The sequence below is a fragment of the Pelodiscus sinensis genome, chromosome 12 (assembly GCF_049634645.1).
Source record: "Pelodiscus sinensis isolate JC-2024 chromosome 12, ASM4963464v1, whole genome shotgun sequence".
Classification (NCBI taxonomy): Eukaryota; Metazoa; Chordata; order Testudines; family Trionychidae; genus Pelodiscus; species Pelodiscus sinensis.
The window spans coordinates 4,044,801-4,072,240 of record NC_134722.1 but is presented as its reverse complement, the minus strand read 5'-3'; the positions used below and the strand labels follow the sequence as shown (position 1 = coordinate 4,072,240).

The window sequence follows — 27,440 nt, the reverse complement described above, 5'->3', positions numbered from 1 at the left end:
TTCGCGATCGGAGCTTTTGTGCGGAAAACAAATCTGAGCTGCCTGCACTGGCCCTTTTGCGCAAAAGGGACTTTTGCCCGAACGGGAGCAGCATCGTATTTCCGCAAGAAGCACTGATTTCAGACAGTAGGAAGTCAGTGCTTTTGCGGAATTCAAGCGGCCAGTGTAGACAGCTGGCAAGTTTTTCCGGAAAAGCATCTGATTTTCTGGAAAAACTGGCCAGTCTACACACAGCCTGTGTGCGTGTCGGCAGGAGCACGGCAGTGGCAGAAAGCCGGCAGCGATGGGACTGCTTGATCGGCGCCGACGCGGCCCTGCTCACGAGGCCGTGTCACTGCGTCACTTGAAAACCAAACGCAGCCAGTACGCGCGCGCCAAGACTGGCGAGGGCGAAAGATTCGGGAGAGGGTCCAGTTCATCTCCCGGACAGCAGGACGGATCCTTCAGAAATATCAATGCGGCTTGGTGACCCACTGCTCCAGCTTTGCCGTGGCCTCACTCTGGGCCTCAGTGTCCCCAGCTGGGACTCTAGGGAGGATCACACCTTTCCCAGTGATTCTCAGCCTCTGCCACACCCAGACACCAAGTGACAGCAGAGAAATTCCCTCCCCGACAGCCACCGCGGGCCCCCAGGCAAGTTGGGAAGGGCCCAGCTCCGTGCCCCTGGAAGGGGTGGGGCCTCAGGCATAGGAGGCTTCCCCCCTCCCAGCCCTCAGAGCTGTGCGGAGCGCACGTTGCAGCACTCCGGCGGTGATTTAAAGGACCAGGGCTCCGGCCGCTACTGCTGCGTGACCACAAGCCCTGGGCACTTTTGAATTGCCTGGCCTCAGGGCAATTTCTCCCTCTTCCCCACCCCCATCGGCAGGCCTGCAAATGGGCCCCCCCCCCCCCCCCCCGCCCAATATGGGTCTCCATCTCCTCCCTCAAGCCCGGCCCTGCTTTCTCCAGCTCTAGCGCCGCTGGGCAGGCCTGCACGCTCCTTGTGTGGGAGGCACATCCGCAGCCCGCCCCCCGGAGCATCCTCAGCCTGGTAGAGTAGGGAGGGGCGGCTGCCGCGGGGAGGGGAAGAGGCCACAGACCAGATGGCAACTGAGGCTGTCGAATCCTCTTGGATCCGTTACCCGTTAACCTGCAGGTTTAACCAGTTAACCTAGTAAGCGGGATCCCTTGGGTGCCGGGGCTGCCGACTCCCACCCCACGGGGCTCCCGCCAGCCCTGCGGGGATGCCGCTTTCAGGGTGGGCGTCGCGGGGCTGCTCCAGGGCGCCAGTGAACCCAGTGGGCTTCAGACGTTTTGTCTCAGGACCCAGTTGAAGAAAAACGTTGCTGCCGCAACCCGCCATAGTTGGACTGGAGGGCGAGCTGCGGGGTGGGGCTGAGGGTGGGAGCTTTGGGGGGGGGCTCTGGCTTTGGGGGGGCATGGCTGGAGCAGGCGGGGCTTCCCTTGTGCAGCTCCTGGGCAGCGGTGTGGGGGGGCTAAGGCGGGGGGAGCTAAGGCAGCAGTGTGGGGGGGGCTAAGGCGGGGGGAGCTAAGGCAGCGGTGTGGGGGGGCTAAGGCGGGGGGAGCTAAGGCAGCAGTGTGGGGGGGCTAAGGCGGGGGGAGTTAAGGCAGCGGTGTGGGGGGGGCTAAGGCGGGGGGAGCTAAGGCAGCGGTGTGGGGGGGGCTAAGGCGGGGGGAGCTAAGGCAGCAGTGTGGTGGGAGTAAGGCGGGGGGAGCTAAGGCAGCGGTGTGGGGGGGGTAAGGCGAGGGGAGCTAAGGCAGCAGTGTGGGGGGGCTAAGGCGGGGGGAGCTAAGGCAGCGGTGTGGGGGGGCTAAGGCGGGGGGAGCTAAGGCAGCGGTGTGGGGGGGGTAAGGCGAGGGGAGCTAAGGCAGCAGTGTGGGGGGGCTAAGGCGGGGGGAGCTAAGGCAGCGGTGTGGGGGGGGCTAAGGCGGGGGGAGCTAAGGCAGCGGTGTGGGGGGGGCTAAGGAGGGGGGAGCTAAGGCAGCGGTGTGGGGGGGCTAAGGCGGGGGGAGCTAAGGCAGCGGTGTGGGGGGGCTAAGGCGGGGGGAGCTAAGGCAGCGGTGTGGGGGGAGCTAAGGCAGCGGTGTGGGGGGGGGCTAAGGCGGGGGGAGCTAAGGCAGCGGTGTGGGGGGGGCTAAGGCGGGGGGAGCTAAGGCAGCGGTGTGGGGGGGGCTAAGGCGGGGGGAGCTAAGGCAGCGGTGGGGGGGGCTAAGGCGGAGGGAGCTAAGGCAGCGGTGTGGGGGGGGCTAAGGCGGGGGGAGCTAAGGCAGCGGTGTGGGGGGGGCTAAGGCGGGGGGAGCTAAGGCAGCGGTGTGGGGGGGGCTAAGGCGGGGGGAGCTAAGGCAGCGGTGTGGGGGGGCTAAGGCGGGGGGAGCTAAGGCAGCGGTGTGGGGGGGGCTAAGGCGGGGGGAGCTAAGGCAGCGGTGGGGGGGGCTAAGGCGGGGGGAGCTAAGGCAGCGGTGTGGGGGGGCTAAGGCGGGGGGAGCTATGGCAGCTTCCTGCCTCTCCTGGCCCCGCAAACCCAGCTCCCCCCAGAAGCAGCCGGCAGCAGGTTCGCAGCCAGTGGGGGTGCGGGGCTAGTGCTCAGGCAGGGGCAGTGAGCTCTCCCCCACCCACCTAGGAGCCGGGCTGCTTCTGGGGCGCAGCACAGCCTGCGGTGCCAGGACAGGCCGGGAGCTGCCTTAGCGCCCCCATGGCTCACCTGCTCCCCCTGCGGCCACGAGCCCCAGGGCCCGGCGTGTGCATTGCCTGCAGGGGGGTGGCTGGCCCAGTGAGGCACACGGGGAGAGGGACACTATTTAGGGATTTCTAAGCAGGCCTCACCTGCGGGCCGTTCCCATGGCGACCCAGCGCCGTGCGCGAGAGGGAGCACAGCTCCAGGTGCTGCGCTACAGGCTGGGACCGGAGCCCTCCCTCTCCACACTCTGCCCCCCGTGTCTTCCACCTTCTTAGCCGTCAGGAGAGCCCCGTCTGGGCGGGGGAGCGGCCCAGTGCAGCGCCCGGCCTGGCCAGGTGCCCGGGGGCTGCCCACGGTGCCGGCTGCCTGGCCCCCATCCTGTGTAAGAGCCAAGGAGCCGGCTGCCGTGGCGGGGAGGGAAGGCTGCTGGGACGCGCGCCCTGCTGTACAGAGCGAGGGCAGCCCCCCCGCACCCAGCCTGCTTGGACACGGGTCTCCGTACGCGCCACTCCACGGCAAGACATCCTGAGGCCACGGCCCCCAGCCTCCTGGCACCTGGCGAGAGCCCCTCCTGCTGGCGTTAATGCCACCCCTGGGTTGCAGGCTGGGGGCCGCTGCAAGCAGGCAGGGAGGGGTGCACCCTGACTGTGAATAAGAGGCAGGTCAGCCTCAGCCTGGGCGGGCACTGCCACCTCCTGGCAAGCGCGGGCATGACAAGCCCCTCCACAAAGGCAGCCCGGCGCACCGCTGGCTGCTCAGCCCCTCGGGGACAGGAGCTGAGAGCAGAATTCTTTTCCCAGAGTCTGCGCTGCCGCGGGGGGCTGGCTGGTGTGTCCCCGTCACAATCTGGCCTCTCTCATTGGCCAGCAGGCCCGGCGCTGCCGCGCGAGTTCGCTGGCGTCGGAGCGCGGAAGGCCTGGCTTCGGGAGGGCCCCCCGCAGTCGGGGTCAGGCAGCTCCGGCGAAACGAGGCTTGTGGGGAGCTATTCATCCTCATGCTTCAGGGCATCGGTAGAACGTCAGATGGGGTCAGGAAGCAACGGCTCCTTCTTGCCCAGTGTTGGCTTTCCCCTTTCCTCTGGGGCAGCCGCTGGGTGCTACATTGGCCAGGCTTTCGCGGTCACGGCACCTCGCCTCCCGGCACCGAGGCAGCGGCCTCTGGAGCAGGGAGGTGACGCTCCATGTGCCTGTAACTGACCGTTGCCTTCTAGATGAATCCATCTGGTGCAAAACCACCCAGGCCATTGTGGAAAAGGAGCTGCTAAGCGCCTTTGTGATGGCCGAGCCGCAGGGCATCCCGAACCACACCGGGAAATCGGAGCCTGGAGACCCCACCTACCCAGCCACGCTACATCCGGACATCCAGCTGCTGCCTCAGCAAGCGGGCATGGCAGCCATCCTGGCCACGGCTGTTGTTAACAGTAAGTTGGCAGCCGGCACCAGGCAACCCTGCCGGAAACAATCCAGCCGTCAGCCTGGCTGCTGGCAGGCACCCTCCTGCATCCCAGAATTCACCACCCCTGCAGGGGGGCAGGGGCAGGATCCAGTCTGGACTCCGTCCTCCAGCAATCCAGGGAACAGGTCACCCCCCAGCTTCCTGCCACAAACGGGGTCTGCTCTGAATGCCGTTCCTTGCCCGGCCACGGGGCGAACGTCCCCTTACTGGGCCTCAGTTTCCCTCTCTCTAAAACTGGTGGCACTACCTCCTGGCTTGGGGATTGCATTGGGGCTGGGCTGGGCTCTGAGGCTGGGGGAGTTTAGAGAAATTGCATTTCTTCACTCCCATCCGCTCCCACTTTCTTCACCCAAAAAATCCAAACCCGGCACAGCCAGCCCTGATGCTCGGCTGTTCCCTAGTCAGGACTCTCCGTGGCCTTGCGAGGCTCACCAGGGCGGGGTCTGCCCTAGGGAGGGGCCCAGTGACGGCCCTGCCACGCTCCCCTCGTTTGTCTTAACGTGGTTTCCCCCGGCAGAGGACGTCTTCCCCTGCAAGGACTGCGGCATCTGGTACCGGAGCGAGCGGAACCTGCAGGCCCACCTCATGTACTACTGCGCCAGCCGCCAGAGCGCCAGCTCGCCCTCGCAGGACGAGAAGCCCAAGGAGGCCTACCCCAACGAGCGCGTCTGCCCCTTCCCGCAGTGCAAGAAGAGCTGCCCCAGCGCCAGCTCCCTGGAGATTCACATGCGCAGCCACAGCGGTACGGGCGAGGCCCCAGGAGGCGGCACAGACCTGCGCCCCGGGCCCCTGGCCAGGCTGGGGGGAAAGTCTTTGGCCTCCGGAGCTGTGGGGCTCGCTGGGGCTGCAGGCCGGGAGTTCTCCCCGGAGGTGCCCACCTCGGGGCCGTCTCCTGCTTTGCTCCCTAGCAGGGACCCAGCGCCTCAGCCTGTCCCCTCACAGCCTCCCAGGCCTTCGGCTGGCGGTGGCTGCCGCTGCCTCGGCCCAGGCTGGGTGCCGGGGTGGGGAGAGATGCCGTGATGGCCTTGCCCAGGGCAGCATGCCGGGGGCTCCCGGTGGAGCTGGGCAGAGACGGGTCGTCCCCGTTCAGAGAGAAACCAGCAAACCAGAATTATCCTTCCCCCCCCCCCCCCCGCCCGCGTGACTGCAGCCTCTGGCAGGGGGGGGACAGCCGGGCTGGGATCCCTCCGCCCCACAGTGGCAGCCTCTGGCGGGGGGGGGGGGGGGGGGGCAGCCGGCCTGTGACCCCTCCAGCCCCCCAGTGGCGGGCTGGGACCCCTCCGGCCCCCTGGTGGCAGCTCCCAGGGCTTGGACCCCAGGTGGTGCCAATGACCAGCGAGCCCATCGCTTTCTGGGGGGGGCGGGCAGGAGAGGGCTGCCCCCCCCAAGGAGCTGTCAATCATCTCCCTGGCGATGCCCCATTCGCTGCGCTGCCCATCTTTCACACGGGCCCTCCCCGTCGTCCGTCTCGAGGCCTGAGCCCGCCTGGCCCGGGTGCCCGCTCTCCGAGGAGGGCTGCCCTGCTGGGGTCTCGCCGCCGGGCGCTCGGGCTCCGCTCTCACCTCCCTCCCTGCCTTTCAGGAGAGAGGCCGTTCGTGTGTCTCATCTGCCTCTCCGCCTTCACCACCAAAGCCAACTGCGAGCGTCACCTGAAGGTGCACACGGACACTCTGACTGGTGGGTCCCCCCCGGGCTCCTGTGCCCGCTCCGGAGAGCCGCCCGCTGCGCTGGGGGGGGGAGCTGGGGGAGCCCAGCCGGGGGGACAGGGGGTCTCCCCAGCTGGAAATGCGAGCGGGCACTGCCCTGGCGCTGTAGGCGAGCTGAGTGCTTGGGGTGTGAGGTTGCAGGCAGCGCCCAGCTAGCTCGGAGCCCCCCCGGGAACGCGCTCGGGCGGCTAACCCGCCTGCACTGCCTCCACCCCTGCGCCGCCGTCTCAGCTCCTCCTCTCCCCTGGCTGCAGGCGTCTGCCACAGCTGCGGCTTTATCTCCACCACCCGGGACATCCTGTACAGCCACTTGGTGACCAGCCACATGATCTGCCAGCCCGGCTCCAAGGGCGAGGTGTACTCCCCGGGGCCGGGGCTGCCCGCGGCCAAGCCCCTGGTGGCAGGTGAGTCCCCTCCAGCCGTGCCGCCCTTGCCAGTCTGTCCCACCCCCCCCTCGCGGGGAGGCCGCCGGGCGCCGATCGTACACGGCGCTCTGGAGGCGGCACCCGGCCACCTCCGACCCCGGCTGGCAGCCACTGGAGCGTCCGGCTCAGGCTGGGATTGCCTCATGCCAGGCGGGACCCCAACGGGCTCAGATGTGCGGGGCAGAGCCCCCCTGAAATGGACACTGACTAGTGAAGCAGCGGCTTGCACGGGTGCCTTTCCCGTGCGCTCCCTACGGACGCTCCGGGGGCGGGGCTGGGGCTGGTCTCTCAGCAGGCCGGTGGATTTAACCCCAGGGCTCCACAGACTTGCCGGGCTGGAGTCACTTATCCCTGGTCCGGGGGGGAGGGGTTTATGTTCCCCTTCCCCCCCCCCCAGCTCCTTGGGAACTCTCGTGTCCCTGGGTCAGGGCAGACGTTTGCCCTCCAGACAGGCCCCCAGCATGTGCCCCCTGCTCACTCTAGTCCCCTGCCAGGCCCGCGGTGCCTCCCCCCTGAGACGGCTTGGGGGGCGCTCCAGGCCTGCGCTGCCTGGCCAGGCCCTGTCACGCCACGGGGCCAGCGTTCACACCCGTCACTGATCCCCCTTCCCTCCCTGCTGACAGGTCCGAGCCAGCCGAGCGGGACCCCCATCCTGAAGTGCAGCCTCTGCGGCTCCGTGGCGGACAGCCTGGCCACCCTCCGGCAGCACGTGGTGCTGCATGGCTCCCTGCCCGCTGTGCCGGGAGGGGCAGAGCCCGCCCCGGCCCTGGCCCTGGCCCCGGCGCGGCCGGAGTCTCCCGCCGGCGCCCCGCCCGCGAAGCCGTCCCCTGCCGACAAGGTGGAGAACGGCGAGGCCAGGCCCCCCCCAGCAGACAGCTGCCCCTCAACCTCGTCTTCCTCGAGCGAGGGGGCCCCGCCTCTCCGGATCAAGGAGGAGCCCGCGGACAGCCCCGGGGGGGAGGCAGAGGCTGCCAAAGGCAACGTCCCGGCAGAGCCAGCTGCCAGCCCCAGGTCGGATCCGGAAGCCTCTTCCCGGAGCTCCTCACCACGCAGCCTGCACTCGGGGAAGGTGAAGTCGGAGCTCGCCAGCCCCACGCCGGGGTCTAGCCCGGTGCCCAGCGAGCCAGGGATGGGCACCGCCGGCGGCACCGTCTTCCTGCCCCAGTACGTGTTCGGCCACGAGGCCCCGGTCGCGCCGCAGGCCTCCGAGATCCTGGCCAAGATGTCGGAGCTGGTGCACAGCCGGCTGAAGCAGGGCCACGGCGCGGTGCCCCCCGCCCTGTACCCCAACACCCCGGTGCCCAAGGGCGCCACCTGCTTCGAGTGCGAGATCACCTTCAACAACATCAACAACTACTACGTGCACAAGCGCCTGTACTGCTCCAGCCGCCGCCTGGCCGAGGACAGCCCGCCCGGCGCCCGCAAGCCCAAAGCCACGCCCGCCACCCCCAAGGGCCCGGCCACGCCTCTGCTCTGTCCCGCCGCCGTTGAGGGCCAGGGGCCGGCCTGCCAGGAAGGAGAGGCCCAGCACGACGCCAGCCCGCCTGCCCCTGCTGTGGAGGCCAAGCCGGAGATCAAGGCGGAGGAGGGCCGGGCCAAACCCGGCTCCCCCGAGGCGGACGGGGCCGGCCGGGCCAGCGAGGGCAGCCAGAGCCCCAGCAGCTCGGTGGACGACGCGGACGACGACCCCAGCAAGACGGTGTGCGAGGCCTGCAACATCCGCTTCAGCCGCCACGAGACCTACATGGTGCACAAGCGCTTCTACTGCGCCTCCCGCCACGACCCGCCCCTGCGCCGGCCCAGCACCCCCAAGGTGCCCTTCCTGCCCCAGCCCGTCCGCACCCGCAAGCGCCGCAAGCTCTACGAAATCCACGCCGCCGCCGGCCCGGCCCACCCCCTGGCGGAGCAGCTGGCCGGCGCCACGGACCCGTTGGCCGGGGCCACGCGGCCCGAGGTGCCTCCCATGCTGTCGGCGCTCATCTCCGTGGCCAAGGTGCACGGCGCGGCCCCCTCCCCCAGCTCCAGCCCCGACGCCGACGGCCCCATCGACCTGAGCAAGAAGCCGCGGCTGCACGGCGAGGTGCTGCCGCCCTCGCTGCTGCCCCTCGCCGACTACCACGAGTGTACGGCTTGCCGCATCAGCTTCAACAGCCTGGACAGCTACCTGGCCCACAAGAAGTTCTACTGCCCCGCCACGCCCCTGCAGGCGGGCGCCCTGGAGCAGCTGCACAAGATGAAGGGGGCCGGGCCGCCCGCTGGGAAGGGCCGGGGCAGCGGTGCCCCTGAGATCCCGGCCGGGCTGGGCGAGGAGCCCGAGGGGGTGCGGGTCAAGGTGGAGAAGGCGGTGCCGTCGGCGAGCCCCGGGGCTCCGGTGGCCAAACCCGTGGCCCTGCCGGCCGCCTTCCCCTGTGCCTCTGGCGTGGACTCTCTGCAGCGGTATGCCAGCACCAAAGCCATGCACCCCCCGGGGGCCAAGGTCCCGCTGGCCGGCTGCCCCTACTGCCCGCTCAACGGGGCCATCAAGGGAGACCTGCTGGAGCACTTCCGCCACAACCACGGCCTCTTCGTGGCCAAGCCGGGGGCAGAGCCCGTGTTCCAAACTGCCCCCAGGACACCGTCCGGCTGCGCTCCCGAGAGCAGCCTGCCGCCCCGGCCCGCGGCCTCCCCGCCCCAGCCCCTGGCCCGGCTCCGCAAGGACAGCTTCACCAGCAAGGAGCCAGCCGCCAACGGCAGCCCCCTGCCCGCCGGCTCCCCGCAGCCCGGCCTGCCCGTCTCGCCCGCCGCCCCTTTGACCGTGTCGCCAGGGCCCGAGGCCGGGAGAGAGCCCGGCCTCACGCCCGCCCCCCCGCCCGGCAAGGCCCTTCCCAGCCCCGTCGCCAACGGCAGCCACCGCTACTGCCGCCTCTGCAACATCAAATTCAGCAGCCTCTCCACCTTCATCGCCCACAAGAAGTATTACTGCTCCTCCCACGCCGCCGAGCACGTCAAGTGAGCGCGCCCCCCGCCCACGGATCCCGCAGCCGGACTCGCCCCACACCAGGGCTCTGCCGGAGGGCCCAGCGGGGGCCAGTCAAACGGCTCCCCCAGAAGTCGTCACTAAGGCCACGAGAGGGGGACACGGCCTGCCCTGGCCCCGTGCCCACGGCCACACACGGCCCCCCCATGTTACACTAGCTGCAGGGAAGGGGGGTTCCAGGTTGTATGTGTCTAAAGGCACCCACCCACCTTCTCCCCGGCACAGGGTCCTCATTCTGACGTGGTGCTGGCTCTGCAGCCGGGCGTGCCTCCCCGGGTCCCGCAGTGTCCTAGGCGTGAGAGCACATGTGCAGAAATTCAATGATTTTTCCCACCCCCGGGGTCCTCCCTCCGGCCTCTCAAAATCAGCAGCCGGGAGGCAGCCAGGCTCCGTGAGTTGCAGATGGGGGAAACTGAGGCACGGGGCCCCTCCCAAGGTCACGCGGGAAGCTGGCAGCGGAGCCCGACAGAGTCCAGCTCCCGACTCCCAGCCCTGCGCCGAGGCCCTAGCTGAGATGGTGAGCGGTTGGAAGAGCAGCGTGTGTCTGCATCTCGGGGCAAGAGGGTCTGAGCAGAAAATGCTGGTCCAGCCTGTATTCCTTGGGCCCCGAGATCCTTTAGGGGAGCCTCATTCTCCCCTCGGCCCATCCCTCAGCTGCTGAGTGGCAGCCTTGCCTTGGCACGGGCAGCTCAGCGAGGATGCCGGGCACCGGGCACTCCTGGGGCCGGCTTCTTCCACACCCACCTGAACGCCTCCGCCGGTGCCCGGTTGATCTGCCTGCACCCCCGGTACCCGTGCGGTGCCCCTAGTCTGTGCTAGTGCACGGCCCCTTTCGCGGTGCAAGTCTGCTGCCCAGAGCCCGGGGAGGTGGGGGGGGGGGTGGACGCTGTGCCAGGCAGAACTGGGCGCTAAGACGGGGCTGGCGGTATGGCTGGGGTGAGGCCAGGCTGGTGGGGGCTTCTCAGAGCTAACAGGAGTCTGGGCAGATAGCCTCTTCCCCACCGGTCTGCAACCTCCCTCCTGTATGGGCCTGCCCCGGCCAGCGCCGCCCGCCGGGAGAGTCTCCCCATCTGAGCTCGGGGGTTGTCCTGGAGGCGCCTTTCCGGGAGCCTGGCTGGGGGCATCCAAGGCTGGGGGCTGGCAGAGCCTTCTCCCGCAAGGCCCAGGCCCCAGGTGGGGAGGCCAGGGCCCCCCGAGGACCGAGAAACAAGACAGCACTGATGAGAACGCAGCCGCCGCTTGGGAACGTGTGTGGATAAGCGTGTACATAAATAAATATGTCTAATGACCCTGGACGGCCTGGTGCGTGTCTCCCGGGGCTCAGACGGCGTGGCCACGTCACCACCTGGGCTGTGTGCGTGGCCGGAAACCTTCAATGCCCGGTCCACAGGGATCCGGTCTGCACGGGGCTTGTGTCGCCTACCGGGTGGTCTGCGGCACCGCTGAGAGGGTGAAATAGAGGCAAATTGCCTAGAACCAGGGCTAGACCCAAGACTAGGGGCCGCGTAAGGCACCAAGCCAGCCACATGGAGCACGTCAGCTGCCAGCAAGACATCACACAAGCCAAGCCCCTCAGACGCTCCCCACAACCGGCACGCGCCCTACACAGATTATAAAAACCAATCTCGCCCACTCCAAACAGGTTCTCCGGGTCCCAAAGGACCAGTCACAGTCCCAGCTCAATTTCTACCTCAGCGCTCACCCAAAAGAGCTCTCTGGGCCGGTCCTTTAGCATCTGAAAGGGTTATTAATGAGAGAAAGACAAGGTTGAAATGGGCTTGGTAAGGGAAGCACGTTCCATCCATCAGTCACCTGGGCTGTGTCTAGACTGGCCAGTTTTTCCGGAAAATCAGCCGCTTTTCCGGAAAAACTTGCCAGCTGTCTACACTGGCCGCTTGAATTTCCACAAAAGCACTGACTTCCTACTGTAAGAAATCAGTGCTTCTTGCCGAAATACTATGCTGCTCCCGTTTGGGCAAAAGTCCCTTTGGCACAAAAGGGCCGGTGTAGACAGCTCGGATTTGTTTTCCACAAAAAAGCCCCGATGGCGAAAATGGCGATCGGGGCTTTTTTGCGGAAAAGCGCGTCTAGATTTTCCGTTAAAAGCATTTCCGGAAAATCCTGCCAATCTAGACGTAGCCCTGGTGCCTGGCGCAGGCTACTAACAGAGATGAACAAGCCACTGGCTTGAAAGTCTCCAGAGCCCGTCCTGAGTTAGGCTGCGTCTGCGCGTCCTTCCCGGCCCTCTGGCCTTGGCACAGATGCTTCTGGAGCAGAGGGCAGGAGTGAAGACACGCCGGAGGCATCCCCAGGATCCTTTTATCCCCTCGCCCACGGGGCTGGCAAAATGGGGCTGATCATGTGCTCCCCATCCAAGTCTATGTCCTTTCTGGGCACGGAGGCCTGGCGTATCCAGGTGTGCTGCTCCTAGATGGCCCAGCCTGCTGCTGTCTCCCAGACAGGAACCATTTTGAATACAAGCCCAGCGCCCCGCGGCCTGACTGCACACACAAATCACACACGTCCGTGAGCAGCAGCCATCGACGCCGCAGAGCCTGCGCGTTCATTGGGCACCGCACTCGGTCCCTTTGCACTGACGTTGGGGCCGCGCCGGTGGGTGCCACAAGGCTCTGCATTGTCCTATGCCGCCCCAATAACGGTCCAGCGCGGCGCTTGGCTTTGTAGCGGGGGAAGGCTCCGGGTCGGTTCCCAGTGTGTGATTTGGGTGGCCTACAGGCCCTGAGCACAGCTGCCCTCAACAGGCCTGCTCTGTGCACACACAGGGCGCAGCGCTGGCCCGGAGGGCGTCAGGCGTGGGACCATAGAGCGGGGGGTGCTGGTTCCCCACAGCCTGTTAGCAGGTCAGGCAGGAGGCCCAAGACTGCCAGAATGGGGGTGGGGTGCAGTGCCCCAGTGAGCGGATGCAGCTGGGGGGGGAAGGGGGTGCACCCTAAGGGGGTGGGCAGGGAGCATCGCCCCCCCCCATCCCACCTTCCCGGCTGCACCCCGGCCCGTTTGCTTTGCAAGGCTGGTGTCGGGCTGAGCCCCCTTTAGGGCACGCCTCACAGCCGCCTCCCCCCCCCCCAGCAGACACACTCCTGCCTCCCCCGCCCCACCCCAGCTGGCCCCTCCCTCCGCTGGGCACGCCCTGCAGTCGGGGCAGTGACGCTCAGTGGCTGCAGCCCCTGTGCCCCGGCTCCTGATGGCGGCATGTGCCCAGGCTCACCTGTTAATTAGCCAGCCTGGGGGCTGCCCGCCCTCCCCTTTCTGGCCACCCCATGCCTGCCCACGGCGAGAGGCTGCTACGCCCCACCTCCTGGGCACGGGCGGTTGGCTCCGGTCAGTGTGTGAGGCCTGAGGCTGCTTCCCGCCCTGGTGCCCGGCTCCCCTCCCAGCCCAGTGCCCTCACCCAGCCCTGGCCGGTCAGGCTGCCCGCGCGGGGGCGTCCCTTCCCCCAGTTCGGGAGAGGGATGTGCCCACGCGAGCCAGCCGTGCCCCGCAGCAGTCCCCGGTGTGGCCATGGGGTGGCGGTACGGCGTGCCCATAGGAGTGCTGGGGGCACCCACAGGTGGGCACCCACTGCTTCTGCGCTGCTGGCAGGATGGTGCCCCGGCGGGGATCAGGACCACGCTGGTGCGTGTACAAGGGGGCGGCTTGAAGCGGGGTGGCCTATCCCCTCCCCCCACACTCTCAGGGCACGCTGCTGCCGTGGGCAGGCGCCACTGGGTCACCAGAGGGGGTGGGGGCTGCTGGCTAAATCCCCCCCCCCCCCCAAAGTGCACTGCCTCTTGAGATGATGCCAGAGATGCCGGAGACCCTGGCTTGGTCTTTGCATCCCTGCTTCAAGCCCAAGTGCCAGAGCAGATGAAAGGCCCTGGCAGGCCTGGGGCAGGAGGCCCCCCCCTCCGGCCAAGGGCGGCCGCTCCACACAGCCACCAGCGATGGGGCAGCACCAGGGCAGGGCCCAAACGGCGCCGTGTGCAGCGCGGGGAGGTGGCTGAGAGGGACCCAGGTAGCTCTCTGGGGGGGGGCGCTGTGGGGACCGTGACGCTGGGGCGGGAGAGCCCGAGGGACGGGCCAGGGCACTGCACAGAGCCCCGCAGCGCGTCGGGCCAGGCCTCGGCCAGTGCTGTAGTGAGGGACGGGATGGGGGGAGGGGGGGTTGCCACCAGGTGGCTCCATGGGGGTGTCATGAGGGTGACCAGTTTCGTAAAACCAGGCCCCTTGCCCCGGACGGTCACGTGCCCCTGCCATGGGCGGGGGGGAGGGGTCCTGATGCTGGCCAGATCCCTGCATGCCAGCCCCCGCCTGTCCACTAGTGGGGGGGGCAGTGGCCAGCGCTGGGGCGGGAGGTGCAGGGCGAAGCTGCAGCGGGCGGGGCCAGCGGTTCTCCCTGCAGGTGCCCGCTGTGTGCCGGTTCTCGGCCTGCCCGCTCCAGCTGGCCCTGCCCGCGCACGGCACGCTGCGGAGGCTGCTGTGCGCGGTTCCACGGCATCGCTCTGCTGCACCCCTTTACCTGCGCCCCGCGCCCTGCTGCCCGCCCGCCTCACTGTGCCGCTGTAACCACCCCCACCACGGGGCACGTCCCACCCCCACACTGTGCGGGGAACCCGCCCCTGGGCAGCGCCCTCAGCTCAATAGCTTGGCCAGCCAGCACCTTCCTTTCCCCAGCCTCCGGCCAGCGCCCTGAGACAGCCCACGGCCCCGCTGGCCAGGAGCCAACAAGCCCTGCGTGTGCCAAAGCCCCGCACAGCCCGGCACGGGGCTGCCTCTGCCCCTCAGCCAAGCTCTGGGCAATTTCCAGCCTAGTCTTACCCCAAACCTGCAGGCTCCACAGCCGCCCCTTTGGGCAGGGGCTTCGCATCTTCCCCCTTCCCTTCTCCGGGGGACATAGGGCTGCTCTGCCCCCAGGCATGTTTCCCGGCTGAGCCCCCGGCCGGGTTCGCTGAGGGCCCTGCAGGCGGCTTTCCTGGGCCCTGGTGCAAAATGCAGCCTTACAGCTCACCCGCTTCCTGCCCGCGCTGTAGTCAGCGCCAGGAGGGCACTGGGATATGGTGGCAGCCCGCAGCAGCCTGGGGGTGTCCGCTGCCTTTCAGCGCTGTGGGGGGCAGGCAGGGACACACCATGGGGGCAGGGCTGCAAAAAGACGGGCCAGGTCTCTTATACATCCCCCCCTCTCCCAGCCCTCCCCCCTACACCATGCAGCTGCTGGTCACCTTGTGGTGTGACCTCTGGGGGAGGGGGGCATGTGCCCCCCTGAGCGAACAGCCCCTCCCATGTGTTACCCCTGGAAGATGTGGTGCCAGGTGAGGCAAGGCTGTGCCAGGGGGCCAGGCAGGTATGGAGGGAGGCAAGTGCCAGGCAGGGAGAGTGGGGTCAGTCACCCGCTCTGTGTGAGCGAGGGGTATTTGAGTGCGCATAGGGCACCTCGTTCCTTGCATGGGGGGAGGAATGTGCATCCCCTTCCCCAGGTGAGCCCAAAGCCTCGACGCTAAGAAGGTAAATAGAAAGAAGCAAACTGCACAACATTTCTTTCAATTAGCCCGTCATAAGACGGGATTTTCAGGTCTCTCCTCCACGTCGGTCTTCTCTCCTGAGCTTCCGGTCTCTCGCTCCGTCTCTCTCTCTCTCTCCTCCTCCGCCTTCCCCCCTCTCTCTCTCTCCTCCACCTTCTGCCTCTCACTCTCCTCTGGCTCCGTCGGGGATGCACGCTTGTCCCTGCCCCGCCCCCTGGCTGTTCCCTCTGGGCGGCGCTGTTGCCTCCCGCCGTGGTGCTCGGCTGACTTCTGCACCGCTCAGCCGGGCAGCCACGCGGGAGCAAGCAGCACACGCAGCCGTTTGGGCCCCACGCTCCCCAGGCAGCACCCCCATGCTCGGCGCCAGAAGTCAGCCGAGCGCCACGGTGGGAGGTAACAGCACAGCCCAGAGGGAACAGCCGGCATTTCAGCATTAGAGTCACAGACATTGGGCTACTTTTCTTTTCAATGCGGGGGGGGGGACTGCCTCAGGCAACTTGCTGTTACTTGGAACAGTTGCATGGCCCCATTCTCAGTGAGTGCCGTTGCACGCGCGTGAAGATGAGCAATTTTCCCAGGCGGCCCGGCTCAGCATGAGGAAACTGGTTCGCCCTAGGGGTCGTGAGCTGTCAGGCCCCAGGTGGCAGGAGTGCGGTGAGCAAGGCTGGAGAAAAGCTTCGTCTGCCCTGCGCTGATTCGGCCTCAGTTGGCGTCGCGTGTCCAGTTCTGAATGAGGGGGAGAAATGGGAGAGGGGCCAGAGACGAGCAACAAAACTGATGCAAGGTCGCGAGAACATGAGCTCTGCGGCAAGGCTGAAAGAACTGGGCTTGTTTAGAAAGGAGAAGACCGAGAAGGGACATGACAGGGGTTTTGCAAGGGTGTCACGAGGAGGGGGAAATTGTTCTCCTTGGCCCCTGAGCACAGGACAAGCAGCAATGGGCTTAAACTGCAGCAGGGGAGGTTTAGGTTGGACAGTAGGAAAAACTTCCTGCCTGTCCGGGTGGTCAAACACTGGACTAAATTGCCCAGGGAGGTTGTGGAATCCCCATCACTGGAGATACTGAAGAGCAGGTTGGACAGACACCAGGCAGGGATGAACTAGACCAGTGGCTCAACCTTTTTTTATAAAGTAACCCTTTAAAAAAATGATACGTACCCGCAGTGTTCAGACACGTCATTTTTTTCTTATTAGAAGTCCCCCCCGCCCCCCGACGGCACTCGAACGCCCCTAAGAATACTCCTGCCACTGGTTGAGACACACTGGTCTAACTGGTGCCCTGCTATGAGGACAGGGGACGCCACTGGAGGTCCCTGCCAGCTCTCTAGTGTTCCCTGACGCGCTGGCTGACAGCCCGAGCTGCCCCCGGAGAGGGGGGCGCCCCTCTGAGAGGCCGCCACGAGGAAGGGGTTGCAACACACACACTGCGAGAGGCCCTGGCTGGGAAGGCGGGTGCTGCCGGCCTGTCAGCGCTAGAGGGAGCCGTGGGCCAGGCTCACAGCCGAGCTCAGCCCGGCAGGTGCAGAAATGGAGCTGCAAGCGCTTGACCAGCTGAGCCAGCTCAACAGCCGTGTCCTCAGCCCCCTGCGTGGGCCTGAGCACAAGGGCGGCCGTGACACACGGTGACGCACCAGCCAGCCCTTCGCACGTGTGGCGGGGCTGCCAGCGCATGGGCTGTTGTGGGGCAGAGCCGGGCACGGCCCCTTCACCCGCCCCCTGGCAAAGGCCGGGTGGGCCAGGGGCTGAGTGGCGCAGGCGAGGGTTGGAGGAACGCAGGGCGCAGGGACTTGTGCTGCCCAGGCCGCTGCTGGAGAGGGATGTGCGTGTGGCTGGGATGGAGCATTGCCAGCGGCGTGGGGCAGAGAGCCACGGGGCTCGGCCCCCCCCGGGGAGGCACAGAGGGGCAATTGCAATAGCAGCTCTGCTTGCAATGCCCCAGCCGGTCCGACCCTGCGCCGGGGCAGCCCCCCCTGTAGGGCTCATGCTGCCCATGACGTCCCCACCCGCTCCCGGGGCTGCTGGCTACGGGCCTGTCACAGGGCTGGGACTCCGCCTCACCCATAGCAGGGTTAGCCACCGCCCCATGCCTGGGGAAGGGGGCAGGAGACGGCGCCAGGCCTGCTGGGAGAGACCGGGGGAGGGAGAGTAGAGGTGGTTTTGGGGGGCTTTGTGAAAGAGTGGGGGACGAGCCCCTAGGACAGGCTGCTTGGGGCTATGGGGCAGCGGCTCCCAGGTCTGGACACAGGAAGAAGATGGGGGCAGGTTCCCCTGCCACTGTACCCTTTTGAGGTGGGGTAGCTAGGGCCCCCCCAGGGAAGGGTGGGAGCCAAGCCCAGGAGAAGGGGCCAGTAAATGAGGACACCCCTGTGTGGGGGGCTGTTGTGCCTGGTGGGAGCTGGGCGGAGCAGGCTGGCCTGTTGGATGCTGCTAACGCCACAGCCACTGCCAAAGAGCTCTGTGAGCTACCCATGCCAGTGGATTGATTGGGGGAAACTGAGGCAGCGTATGGGCCCAGAGCCAGACCAAGTCCCCCGCCCACACACCCCTGCCACAGGGCCCAAAGTGAAACCTGCCACCATAGTGGTCGGCACACGCGTGGGCTAGTGCCAGGGAAGCCGGGGGGGGGGTGGGGGTGGCCACCCCGTCATTTGGCTTCATAGAATCATAGAATCATAGAATAATAGGACTGGAAGGGACCTCGATCCCTTTCATCACGGTCTCAGACAGAAAAGCCATCGCTGGACTTGCCCCACCCGCATCCTCCGCCGTGTGGCCAGGTGGGCCAGCCCAGCTGCGTGTGGCAAGGGCACCGGTACGCTAGCGGGGCTGTGTGAGTCGCCGAGGGAGCCGCCAGCCTGTCCCCCCCCCCCCGCCGACTCATGCAGGGGCAGGGGTGGGGTGTTCCAGAGGGGTGGGAACTGAGCCCAGCCCGGCCTTTAGAAAATAAAGTGGGGGGGGGGCGGATTGTGAGCTAGGTCCACTGCTCTCCTGGCCCATTTTGGGGGGGCGTTTGCAGGCCCATTGTGGGACCTGAAACACAGCAGTCGGAGGGATGCCTGTAGCAGGCCTGGCCGGCCTTAGCCGCTCAGTTCCCACCCCACAGCAGTGTTCCCGGTGAGCTGGGGGCTTGTGCAGCCGCTCAGGTGTGGTCCCAATGCCACCCAGCTGATTAGCCGAGCCCACAGCTAGGGTCTGTGGTGCACATTCCCACAGGCCTTGGTGCGCATTAAAAAGTTGATTCCGCACAGGGATGGAAAAGTTTAGCGAGAAACGTGTCCTGCAGCCCAGCGCATGAGCCAAACCCAGCCAGCAACATCCACCGCACGACGCAATGCGCCCGGCAGCACCGTGCCTCTGTCGGCCCACAGGACTGACAATGGGGGGGGCGCAAGGGGAGGGGCCTATCTTAGCAGCCAAGACAAGCGGACAAGAGTTGGTGAGGGCCCCAGAAATTGACTTGCAAGGAGTTAAGAAAATGTTACAGCTGTTAAGTACTGTGGAGCCTATGGGACACACAGACACCCCTCGCCTCTCTCTCTCTCACACACACACACACACGTATGCACCCCGCACTGGTGCCTGTGGGACCCAGACCTGCACAAACACAGTGTGGGGGTCCAGCCCTGGAGGGGGGGGAGAGGAGGACTCTCACACCGGCAGTATGGACAGTGCGGGGGGTAGCCGAGTGCCGGCTGTGCCAGGCTGGCTTGCGGAGGGTGTCGTGGGGGGAGGCTTGGCGCCTGCTGAGGAAAAGGCAGGGCGAGGGCACGGGGGGAGAAGCTGAGGGGGCGGGTTGGGGGGGCAACCAGGCCACGGGGTAACTGCTCCACATGCACCCCTGCCCAGACCACTTTCCCCACCCCACAGCCCCAGGCTGCCCCCACAACGCGTGGGGGCATGGCACTGGCCCCAGCGAGCAGCGGGGGGAGCTGAGGCCACGGGGAGGGGAGAGGCCCCTGCAGGGGAGTGGCAGAGCTGGGGGTAGCCCCAGGTGACCTGTGCCAGGCCCCTGCTCTAACCACTGGGGGAGGCAGCCTGGCAGGGACGGCCCATGGCTGAGCTGGGGGCCGGGTGACAAGGCCCGTGGCAGCGTGGCTCTGAGGTCACAGGCAGCTGGTTCTAGAAGAGCAGGCGGCTGGGAGACGCTGGTGGGGAGGGGAGCTGCTGCCGGGCTGTGGGAGGGCGGCTGCTGTAGGCACAGGAGGGCCCCGTAACGAGCGGCTCCCGGTGCCCCTGGGTACAGGCCACGTGCCGGTAAGAGCCAGCAGCTGCCAGAGCCCCAGACCGGCTCCAAGCCACCAATGCCCCGCCAGCCTGGAGGGGGAGGGCCGTGCCCCCCAGGGAGCCCTGGCTCTGGCTGCTCCCTCCTGGCTCGAGCTGGGGGCAGCTGGTTTGGGGGCTGCGCTGTCCTGTCCCTGTGGCCCCAGAGAGCAGGCGACGAGTTATAGGGGCCCACGGTGCCCCGGCACCAGGAGTAGCCCTGGCTCGGGGCCGGGCACCACCAAACCTCACTGCCTGCTGCCCCCTGTGCGCCTGCCCTTCCCCCGTGCCCCCCGTACACCCCCAGCCCCCGCCTGCTGCCCCCTGGCACCTGCCCTTCCCCCATGCCCCCCATACACCCCCAGCCCCCGCCTGCTGCCCCCTGGTGCCTGCCCTTCCCCCGTGCCCCCCATACACCCCCAGCCCCCGCCTGCTGCCCCCTGGCACCTGCCCTTCCCCCGTGCCCCCCATACACCCTCAGCCCCTGCCTGTCACCCCCTGTGTGCCTGCCCTTCCCCCGTGCCCCCCATACACCCCCCAGCCCCCGCCTGCTGCCCCCTGGCACCTGCCCTTCCCCCGTGCCCCCCATACACCCCCAGCCCCCGCTTGCCACCCCCTGTGTGCCTGCCCTTCCCCCATGCCCCCCATACACCCTCAGCCCCTGCCTGTCATCCCCCGTGCCCCCTATGGACTCCCAGCCCCCGCCTGCCACCCCCCTGGCAACTCAAAACGCCCCAGGGGCCCTGCCGTCACCATGGGCAGTGCAGCGAGGCTGCCACCACGTTCCCAGCAGCTGCAGCCCAGGGAAGGAGGGGTCTCCGTGCACTGCTCCCGGGGGCTGTATGGCGGGGAGCCTGCAGGAGCAGGGCCTGGAGACCCCCTCAGGAGCCACTGCTGGGTGGGGGAGTGATGCAGGTAAGCCTGGCACTTCACACCCCCTCCCCACACCTGCTTCACCCCACACCCTCCCAGAGCCAGTACCCCTCTTGCACCTTTAATCCCCTGACTCCATTCCAGAGCCTGCACCCCAGCCGCCCCCCCTGCAGCCACGCCCCCCCCCAAATCCTCCCTCCACACCCACTGTCTGCCCCAGCGCAATGTCCCCTCTAATTTATTTCCACCCGTGTGTGGAATAAATTTTGTTCTGTGCACCGCGGCATGGGTGGATGTGCACCACCAGGAGAAGCACACGCTGCTGGGCAGCATTTGACTCTCTCCTGAGCGGTACAGCCCCAGAGCCCGCCTCCCTTCCCCTACCCAAAGTCCCTCCGAGCCGTAGGCAGGTGGGGGGAGGGAGGGGAGTTGAATGGGGGAGGGGTGCAGTCTCTGGGCACCACCATGATTTCTGCAAACCTGGCACCCCAGGGAGACGCGGGAGCATCTGCCCCAGAACTCACCTGACACCCCACCCAGCCACTGAGCGGTGCGCTGCCAGCCCCCGCACCCGGAGCCAGGCCTGGCGGCAAAGGCCTGGGGGAGTCTCTTAGCCCTGCCGGGGCCCCTCTGTGAGGGAGGAAGGCCCGTGCAGGGCAGGTCCTTCGACCCCAACCCGCCAGCCTCTCCAGACCCTCGCTCGGCAGCAGACCTGCCCCCAGGCCACGGCACAAGCTGCAGCTGCCGAGCTCTGGGTCCCTGCATGCGCCTGCCAGGGGCTAATCACTGCCCGCATGGGGCATGGGGACTTGGCACACCCTGCAGCCGGCCCTGGGCTCCCCTGTCTCTGCCCGGCCAGCACCTGCTCCTCCCAGGGGGGACCTGCCTGTCTGGATCCCAGCCCCACGGCCGGGGACAGGTTTCCAGCCGGGCCTGAGGGCAGCTCCGCCTCATCAGCCCAGGAACCCACCCCCGGCTCTTGGGCCCTAGGGAACCGGTGGGTTTGCCCTCTGCCGCGGCATTTGGGGGGGCAGGAAGGGGAGATGGGGCAGTGTGAACCAGCCACCGCTCTGGCCTCTAGGGCTGGACCAGCGCCCCCATGGAGCAGAGCATCGCAGCGAGGCTCAGCTGCGCGCAGGGCCACATCCGCGCGGCCACGGCCCGGCTGCAGGCCAGCCACGAGCAGGCGCGGGCCGAGCTGGCCGCAGCGCAGGCCGAGCTGGTGGCTCTGCTGAGGGAGGTGAGTCCCACGCAGGACGGGGGGGGAAGGTCACAGACGACAGCAGGGGGAAGGCTGAGCAGGCCTGGCGCGGGAGAAGCCCAACCGAGGCGGCCCTGGGCCCAATTGCACAACCAGGCCAGTGCGTGACAACTCCGGTGAGGCCATGGGTGGTGGGTATTGTGGGCAAGGGAAGGCCCTGCCCTCCCAAAACGGTCCCAGCCCGCCAGGTGAGCACGAAGGATCAAGCTTGGAGACTGGGGCTTGGCTGGGAACGGAAGGTTGTCGAAGGGGCGTGGTCTTGGGGAAAGGGGCGTGGCTTCCGACAGAAGGGGTGGGGCTTGTGCTTGCCTTCCCTAGCTGAGCTTTCACCCATGGGACAACCCCCTGCTGAAGGTTCGGAGGATCGCTGCTGGGGAGGCAAGGCCTGCCCGGCCCCGAGGACCCACAGCTGGCCGGGAGCTCCGGGGGCCGGGCTGGAGCCCAGGAAGGACAAGGGGCAGTGGGGGCATGAGAAGGAGCAGCCAGGTGCACAGGAGGCGTGAGCAGGAAGCGGGAGATCATTCGACCGGCCCCTGGGACCCGCATCGCCACCTACCCTCCAGCCGGCCCCCTTCCACGCCCTGCGCCGGCGCTCGGCCCCGTGCTCGCTGAGTTCCAGCCGCAAATCTCGGCCAATGCCAGCCCGAAAGAACGGGGCTTGTTTGGAAAGGAGAAGGCTGAGAGGGGACAGCAGAGCAGCTCTCAAGTATCAAAAAGGGTGTGACCAGGAGGGGGGGGGATTGTTCTGCTTGGCCTCTGAGGAAGGACAAGGAGTAAGGGGCTGAAACTGCAGCCAGGGCGGCTGAGGTTGGACATCAGGAAAAACTGCCCGGCTATGTCTACACTAGTGGCTTCCTGCGCGAGTAATATGCAAATGAGGCTACAGTGGAATATTGCTCAGCCTCATTTGCATACCTAATGAGCCACCATTTTTTTCCAGAAGAGGCTCTTGCGCAAGAAGGCGCGTCTACACGGCCCCTTCTTGCGCGAGAAAACCCCTCTTGCGCAATGTCGTTACACCGATTACTTCTCAGGAAGAACGGCCTTGCACTAGAGGGGTTTTCTCGCGCAAGAAGGGGCCGTGTAGACGCTTCTTCTGGCGCAAGAGCCTCTTCTGAAAAAAATGGTGGCTCATAAGGTATGCAAATGAGGCTCGGCGATATTCCACGCTTAGCCTCATTTGCATATTACTCGCACAAGAAGCCGCGAGTGTAGACATAGCCCCAGGGTGGCTCAACACTGGGATAAGTTGCCTAGCGGGCTGTGGAATCTCCATCGCTGGGGATATGGAAGAGCAGGTTGGACAGACACCTGTCAGGGATGTTCTAGACGGTGCTGGGTCCTGCCGTGAGTGGGGGGGACTGGCCCTGATGACTCTCGAGGTCCCTCCCAGTTCTAGGAGTCAGAGAAAGCCTCCCCACACTGGTTTTTGTTAAAACCCAGCTCTCCACAGCCCCCCCTCCCTGCAGCGTCTCCTGGCCCTGCTTTTGCTGGGGGGGGGGGGGCCTGCTGTCCTAGGCAAAGCAGCTTTCCTCTGGCCCCGCTCTGGAGCCCCTCCTGCCCCCATGGGACCCGGGCCTGAGCCTACCCAGGCTGCCTTGCCGGTGCCACTTGAGTTGCTTTTTAAAACCAGCTGCACCGAGCCGGGAATTTCTGAAGAACCTGAGTTCTCTGCCCCATGCCCAGACCCACACAGCTGGGCTGGACAGATCTCTTCCCCCCCCCACCCCACACCCCACTTCCTGGCCTTGCTGCCCTGGAAAGCTGCTGCATTCCAAGGGACTGTGGAGCTGCAAACCAACGCCCCCCCCCCCCCCCCCCCCCCCCCCCCACACACACCCCTGGGTAATTCTCAGCCATGGCCAATAAAACCCTGAGTGGGGAGTTCAGGCTCTTCCCTCTCCCAGGAGCAGGCGGGGGGGGGGTGCCCCAAGATTCAGAGGATGCTAAGCCGGGGAGGAAAGGGGGATCAGGTAACGGGCCAGAGCGAAGGAGCCTCACCCCGTTTTCGTTCCATTCTCTCTGCCAGGGGTGGAGGAAGGGCCCCATAGGGCAGCTACGAGCCCCAGGGGAGCAGAGCGTCGGCGATGCGGGCGGGGTGCGGCGCTGCGCCGAGCTGCAGGCCGGCTGGGAAGAGGTGCGGGCTGACTGGGACAAGCTGCAGGCGGCATGGGAAGAGGTGCTGAGCGACCCCGCGTGGGCCCCCGCCGACGCCGCGCCAACCCTGCTGGCCCTCCCGCGGATCCTGGGGACCGTGGCCCAGCTCCAGGCCCGGCTGGCGCAGAGCCAAGCCAGCGCTGCGGCGGCGCAGCTGAAGGCCTTGCAGGCCGAGGGAAGAGCCCGGCCGACGGAGGCGGCAGCGGAGCCCGTCCTGCAGGCGGTGTACGCGCAAGTGGCTGCGGCCGTGCACGACATCCTGCTGCTGGCCATGCGGGACCTGGCGCGGGTGGAGCAGGCCCAGAGGTTCCCCGTGCTGCGCCGGCTGACCGGGGCGGTGCACGCCCAGGTGGAGGGCGCGCTGCGGGGCATCCTAGCGGAGGCGGCGCAGGCCGTGGCGGCGGCAGACCGGGTGGAGCTGGCCGAGGCGCTGTGCGGCCAGGTGGAGAAGGCGGTGCGGGATGTCATCGTGAAGGTGGAACGGGACTGGGGGAAGCCGCGAGGGGCCCCGCTGGAGGCTGCGCCAGGCCTCAGGTGGAGCATCCAGGCTGTGATGGGAGAGGTGGGCGCTCAGCCGGGCTGGAGGGGGAGAGGGGGCTGCCTGGAGGAGGACGGCTCGGGGGGGGCCAAAGAAGGGGAGCGCAGGCTGGCCCCGGCGTCGCTGGTGACACGATTCCTCCGATTGCCTGAAACAAATCAACACACCAAATAAATCCGGCGTGTTCGACCCGCCTGCTGCCCCCTTCCCACCCCGCCCGGCAAGCGCTGCGCTCTCTTCTCCGGCACGTCGGCAAGGAGCCAGTGACGCTGAGCTCCCCGGGGCAGCCGCTCTCTGCATGGCAGGGGCAGCTCCCACGAGCCGGGCGCCTCCGAGTTCCAGCCGCAAAGTCCGGGGGGGCGGAGATGTCCTCTAAGCCCCCCCAGGGCGGGGTGCAGGGAACGGCTGGGTTCTGGGCCATGCTGGGTGTCCATCACTTGCCAGAGTCTACAAAGCAGGAGGAGGTGCAGAGAGTGGGCTGGGAAGCAGAGACCAGGACATCCAGGCTGGCAGAGCGGCCAGGGCAGGGGTGGCACCTAACTCGCTATGGCTGTGGGTCTAGCCAGGGCTCCGAGGGGCCAGGAGCAGCTTTCAGGGGTCTGCCAAGCAGGGGCAGAAAACGACCTTGGGGGCCCTGTGCTGCCTGGCCCCAGAGAGTTGCCCCCCTTCCGCCAGCCCTGGATTGCACATGCAGAAAACAAGCTGCTGTGGCACAGCCAGGCTGGGGGCCTGCCGTGGGGCGAGCCCCCCTCTCCCCCTGAGGGGGGGTGGGCCGCTGAGGCCCCTCCTTTGAGTTCAACCCCACGTGCCTCTGAACATCCGAAGTCGCTAGCACCGCTCCCCAGCCACAGGGCAGCATGGCCTAGCAGCTAGAGTCACTAGCACCGCTCCCCAGCCGCAGGGCAGCGTGGCCTAGCAGCCAGAGTCACTAGCACCGCTCCCCGGCCGCAGGGCAGCATGGCCTAGCAGCTAGAGTCACTAGCACCGCTCCCCAGCCACAGGGCAGCATGGCCTAGCAGCCAGAGTCACTAGCACCGCTCCCTGGCCGCAGGGCAGCATGGCCTAGCAGCCAGAGTCACTAGCACCGCTCCCCAGCCGCAGGGCAGCGTGGCCTAGCAGCCAGAGTCACTAGCACCGCTCCCCAGCCGCAGGGCAGCGTGGCCTAGCAGCCAGAGTCACTAGCACCGCTCCCTGGCCGCAGGGCAGCATGGCCTAGCAGCTAGAGTCACTAGCACCGCTCCCCAGCCGCAGGGCAGCGTGGCCTAGCAGCCAGAGTCACTAGCACCGCTCCCTGCACACAGGGCAGCGTGGCCTAGCAGCCAGAGTCACTAGTACAAGGAAGGCTAGAGCCCCTTGTGGGGTTGGTGCGGAGGGGTAGGGGGTCCCAGCTCAGGGCCCTGCCAGTGGTGGGGTGCAGCACTGCTACCTGGGTGGGGAATCCAACCAAAACACACTGAGCATCTGGGGTACAACTCCCCGCTCTGGGCTAGCGCCTCCGCCTCTGAGGCCAGGTCTCAGCTGCAGCCAGCACCTGGGCACCAGCACCTCAGACATCAGCCCACCTGAGTGGTGCCACAGGCTTTTATAGCCAGCCTCCATCTGGAGCATGCCCAGTAGGGCCGTGGGGGCGGAGCCTCCTCAGCCAGGTGGCCAGGGTTAACCCCTGCAGCCCCAGTGCAAGGTTGGGACACTCCATCACAGGGCGCCAGCAAGGAAACGGCTGAGCATCCCCGCTCTATGGCCACGTACTCAGCCACTCAACCTCCTGCCTCGGGGAGCCCCTGAGCCGCGGCCAGAAAGGGCAGCCATAGGGCTGTGCCCTGGCCCGGAAGGGGCTCAGGTACCACGGTGATGGGCACAGGAAAAGCACCAGGACCGACGAGCGGCGGGAACGCGCTCGCCAGCGTACGTGTGCCCGGCCCGCCTCGGCCTCCCCGCCAGACGCGGGGGAAGGGACGTAAGACGCAACCCGCCGTTTAAAAATAGCTGGGTTTGTGCTCAATCCGCACACGCAGGCAGGCGACGAGCCACGGAGCAGCTGGCAGCAGCTAAATGAGGAGAGAGCTTTGGCAGGCTGGCAAAATGCCATCCGCGCCGCGGCTCCCTCTGCCAGACGGGCACAGGCAGCTCCCGGAACAGCCTGGCCCGCTGGCGATTTAACGGGGCTCGGCTCGTGCCTGCCGCAGCGACGCCTTGAACGCCTCTGGCTCCTGCGCCCCTCTGCAGGGACCCCCCCCCTCCCGGCACCCCTTCAGGAGCGGCCCAGGCGCACGAGTCGCAGGGGGAGACAGCAGCTCCAAGGCGCACCCTGGGAACGTGCTCTCACGCGCCATGTGATGGCCGCTACCCGGGATCCTCTCTGGGCTGTCCCGGGCAGAAAACAGGAGCTAAAGACCCAAGCTGTGTCCCCCAGGGCCATCTGAGACCCACTCCGGGGTGTGACGCGCTCCCAGTGAGCTCTCAGCCTGGGACCGGGGAGAGACACACGGTGCGCGCTCATGGGGACTTGACCTTGGTTCTTTCTTAGAGGAGCCGTTAGGTAGAGTGGGGCCTGGCGGCTGCTGTCCTTCTTTGACCCAACGTACCGGGCTGGCTGGCGGGTGCCGGAGGCGGACGCTGATCCGGGAGGAGGAGACGGGACCCAGGAAGCACCAAATGCAGCTGGGGGCTAGTCCTAGAGGGAGGCGTCTCCCGGCCCCACGGCATGAACGGCAGCGCTGCGCAGGCCACCAGGGCAGCCCCCAGGAACGGTGGCCAGCACTAGCAGCTGGGGTTTAAGGACCAGCCCCCGCCACCCCTTTGTACGACCACCTGGCACAGAGCACTCGGGGCGTGTCCCCGTCTTGGGGCCAATCAGCGGTGGGCACAAAAGGAGGCCTCTCGGTTTGGGCCAAGTTGGGGCTGGGTAAAGACCCGGCCCTCAGGTTATCACCAGTGGCCACTGGCAAAGCACACGAGGGGCTCAGAGCCTGCAATTCTCTTCCCCAGCCGCTACCTCTGTCCTGGAGCAGCCAGAGGGCCCTGCAGAAAGTCCAGCAAAGCCAGAGAGCTCTGCCGGGAATGCCAGTCCCAGCTACGGAGCCGCCTTATCACAGGCCAGTGGGACAGGCTTGGGGAGAGCCTCTCTTCAGTCCCAACCTCCCCTTTCAGGGGCAGGCTCCGCACTGGTGCAGGGAGGGCGGCGGGGGGTCCCGGGCCCATGCTGAGCTCCGATTTCCTGCCCAGGGACCCTCATGGCAGCACAGCAGCTAGTGTGTCCTCCACCAGAGCGGTGGCCTTTCCGCTTCCCCTCCCCAGGGGTCCTGCATGTGCCACGGGTGCTCTGCCCTCTTTCGCTTCCGGCAGGCTCTTAATTGGCTCTAGGATCCCCCTGCTTGCTTTGCAGCCCCCCTTCCCATCACTCAGGGGACAGAAACCTTTGTCCAGTGGTCGGTCGATGTGCTGCAGCCCCCCCCCGCACCCCAAATTCCAGCACCTCGCAAAGCGCTGCCCACACTCTGCCCAGAGCGACCCCCAGCCTCCTCCGCCCCGCCTCAGCCTGCCGCCCGGTTCCCAG

General features: G+C 67.0%; 2 protein-coding genes across 2 annotated transcripts in view; both read left to right on the top strand.

The window, feature by feature from the left end:
* Nucleotides 1–10,573, top strand: part of ZFPM1 (zinc finger protein, FOG family member 1) — a 143,643-nt gene extending 133,070 nt beyond the window's left edge. The window contains 5 exon segments of the mRNA XM_075939904.1: nt 3,889–4,098; nt 4,651–4,875; nt 5,715–5,810; nt 6,094–6,243; nt 6,888–10,573. Coding sequence (XP_075796019.1) covers nt 3,889–4,098; nt 4,651–4,875; nt 5,715–5,810; nt 6,094–6,243; nt 6,888–9,256 — 3,050 coding nt within the window. The 3' untranslated portion in view covers nt 9,257–10,573.
* An 8,337-nt stretch (nt 10,574–18,910) lies between these two features.
* LOC142831038 (uncharacterized) lies at nt 18,911–24,078 on the top strand. Its single transcript, XM_075939903.1, has 3 exons — nt 18,911–19,049; nt 21,010–21,168; nt 23,219–24,078. The coding sequence occupies exons 2-3, from the start codon at nt 21,028–21,030 to the stop codon at nt 24,056–24,058; spliced, it is 981 nt and encodes a 326-aa protein (XP_075796018.1). The 5' UTR covers nt 18,911–19,049; nt 21,010–21,027; the 3' UTR covers nt 24,059–24,078.
* Nucleotides 24,079–27,440: the final 3,362 nt, after the last annotated feature.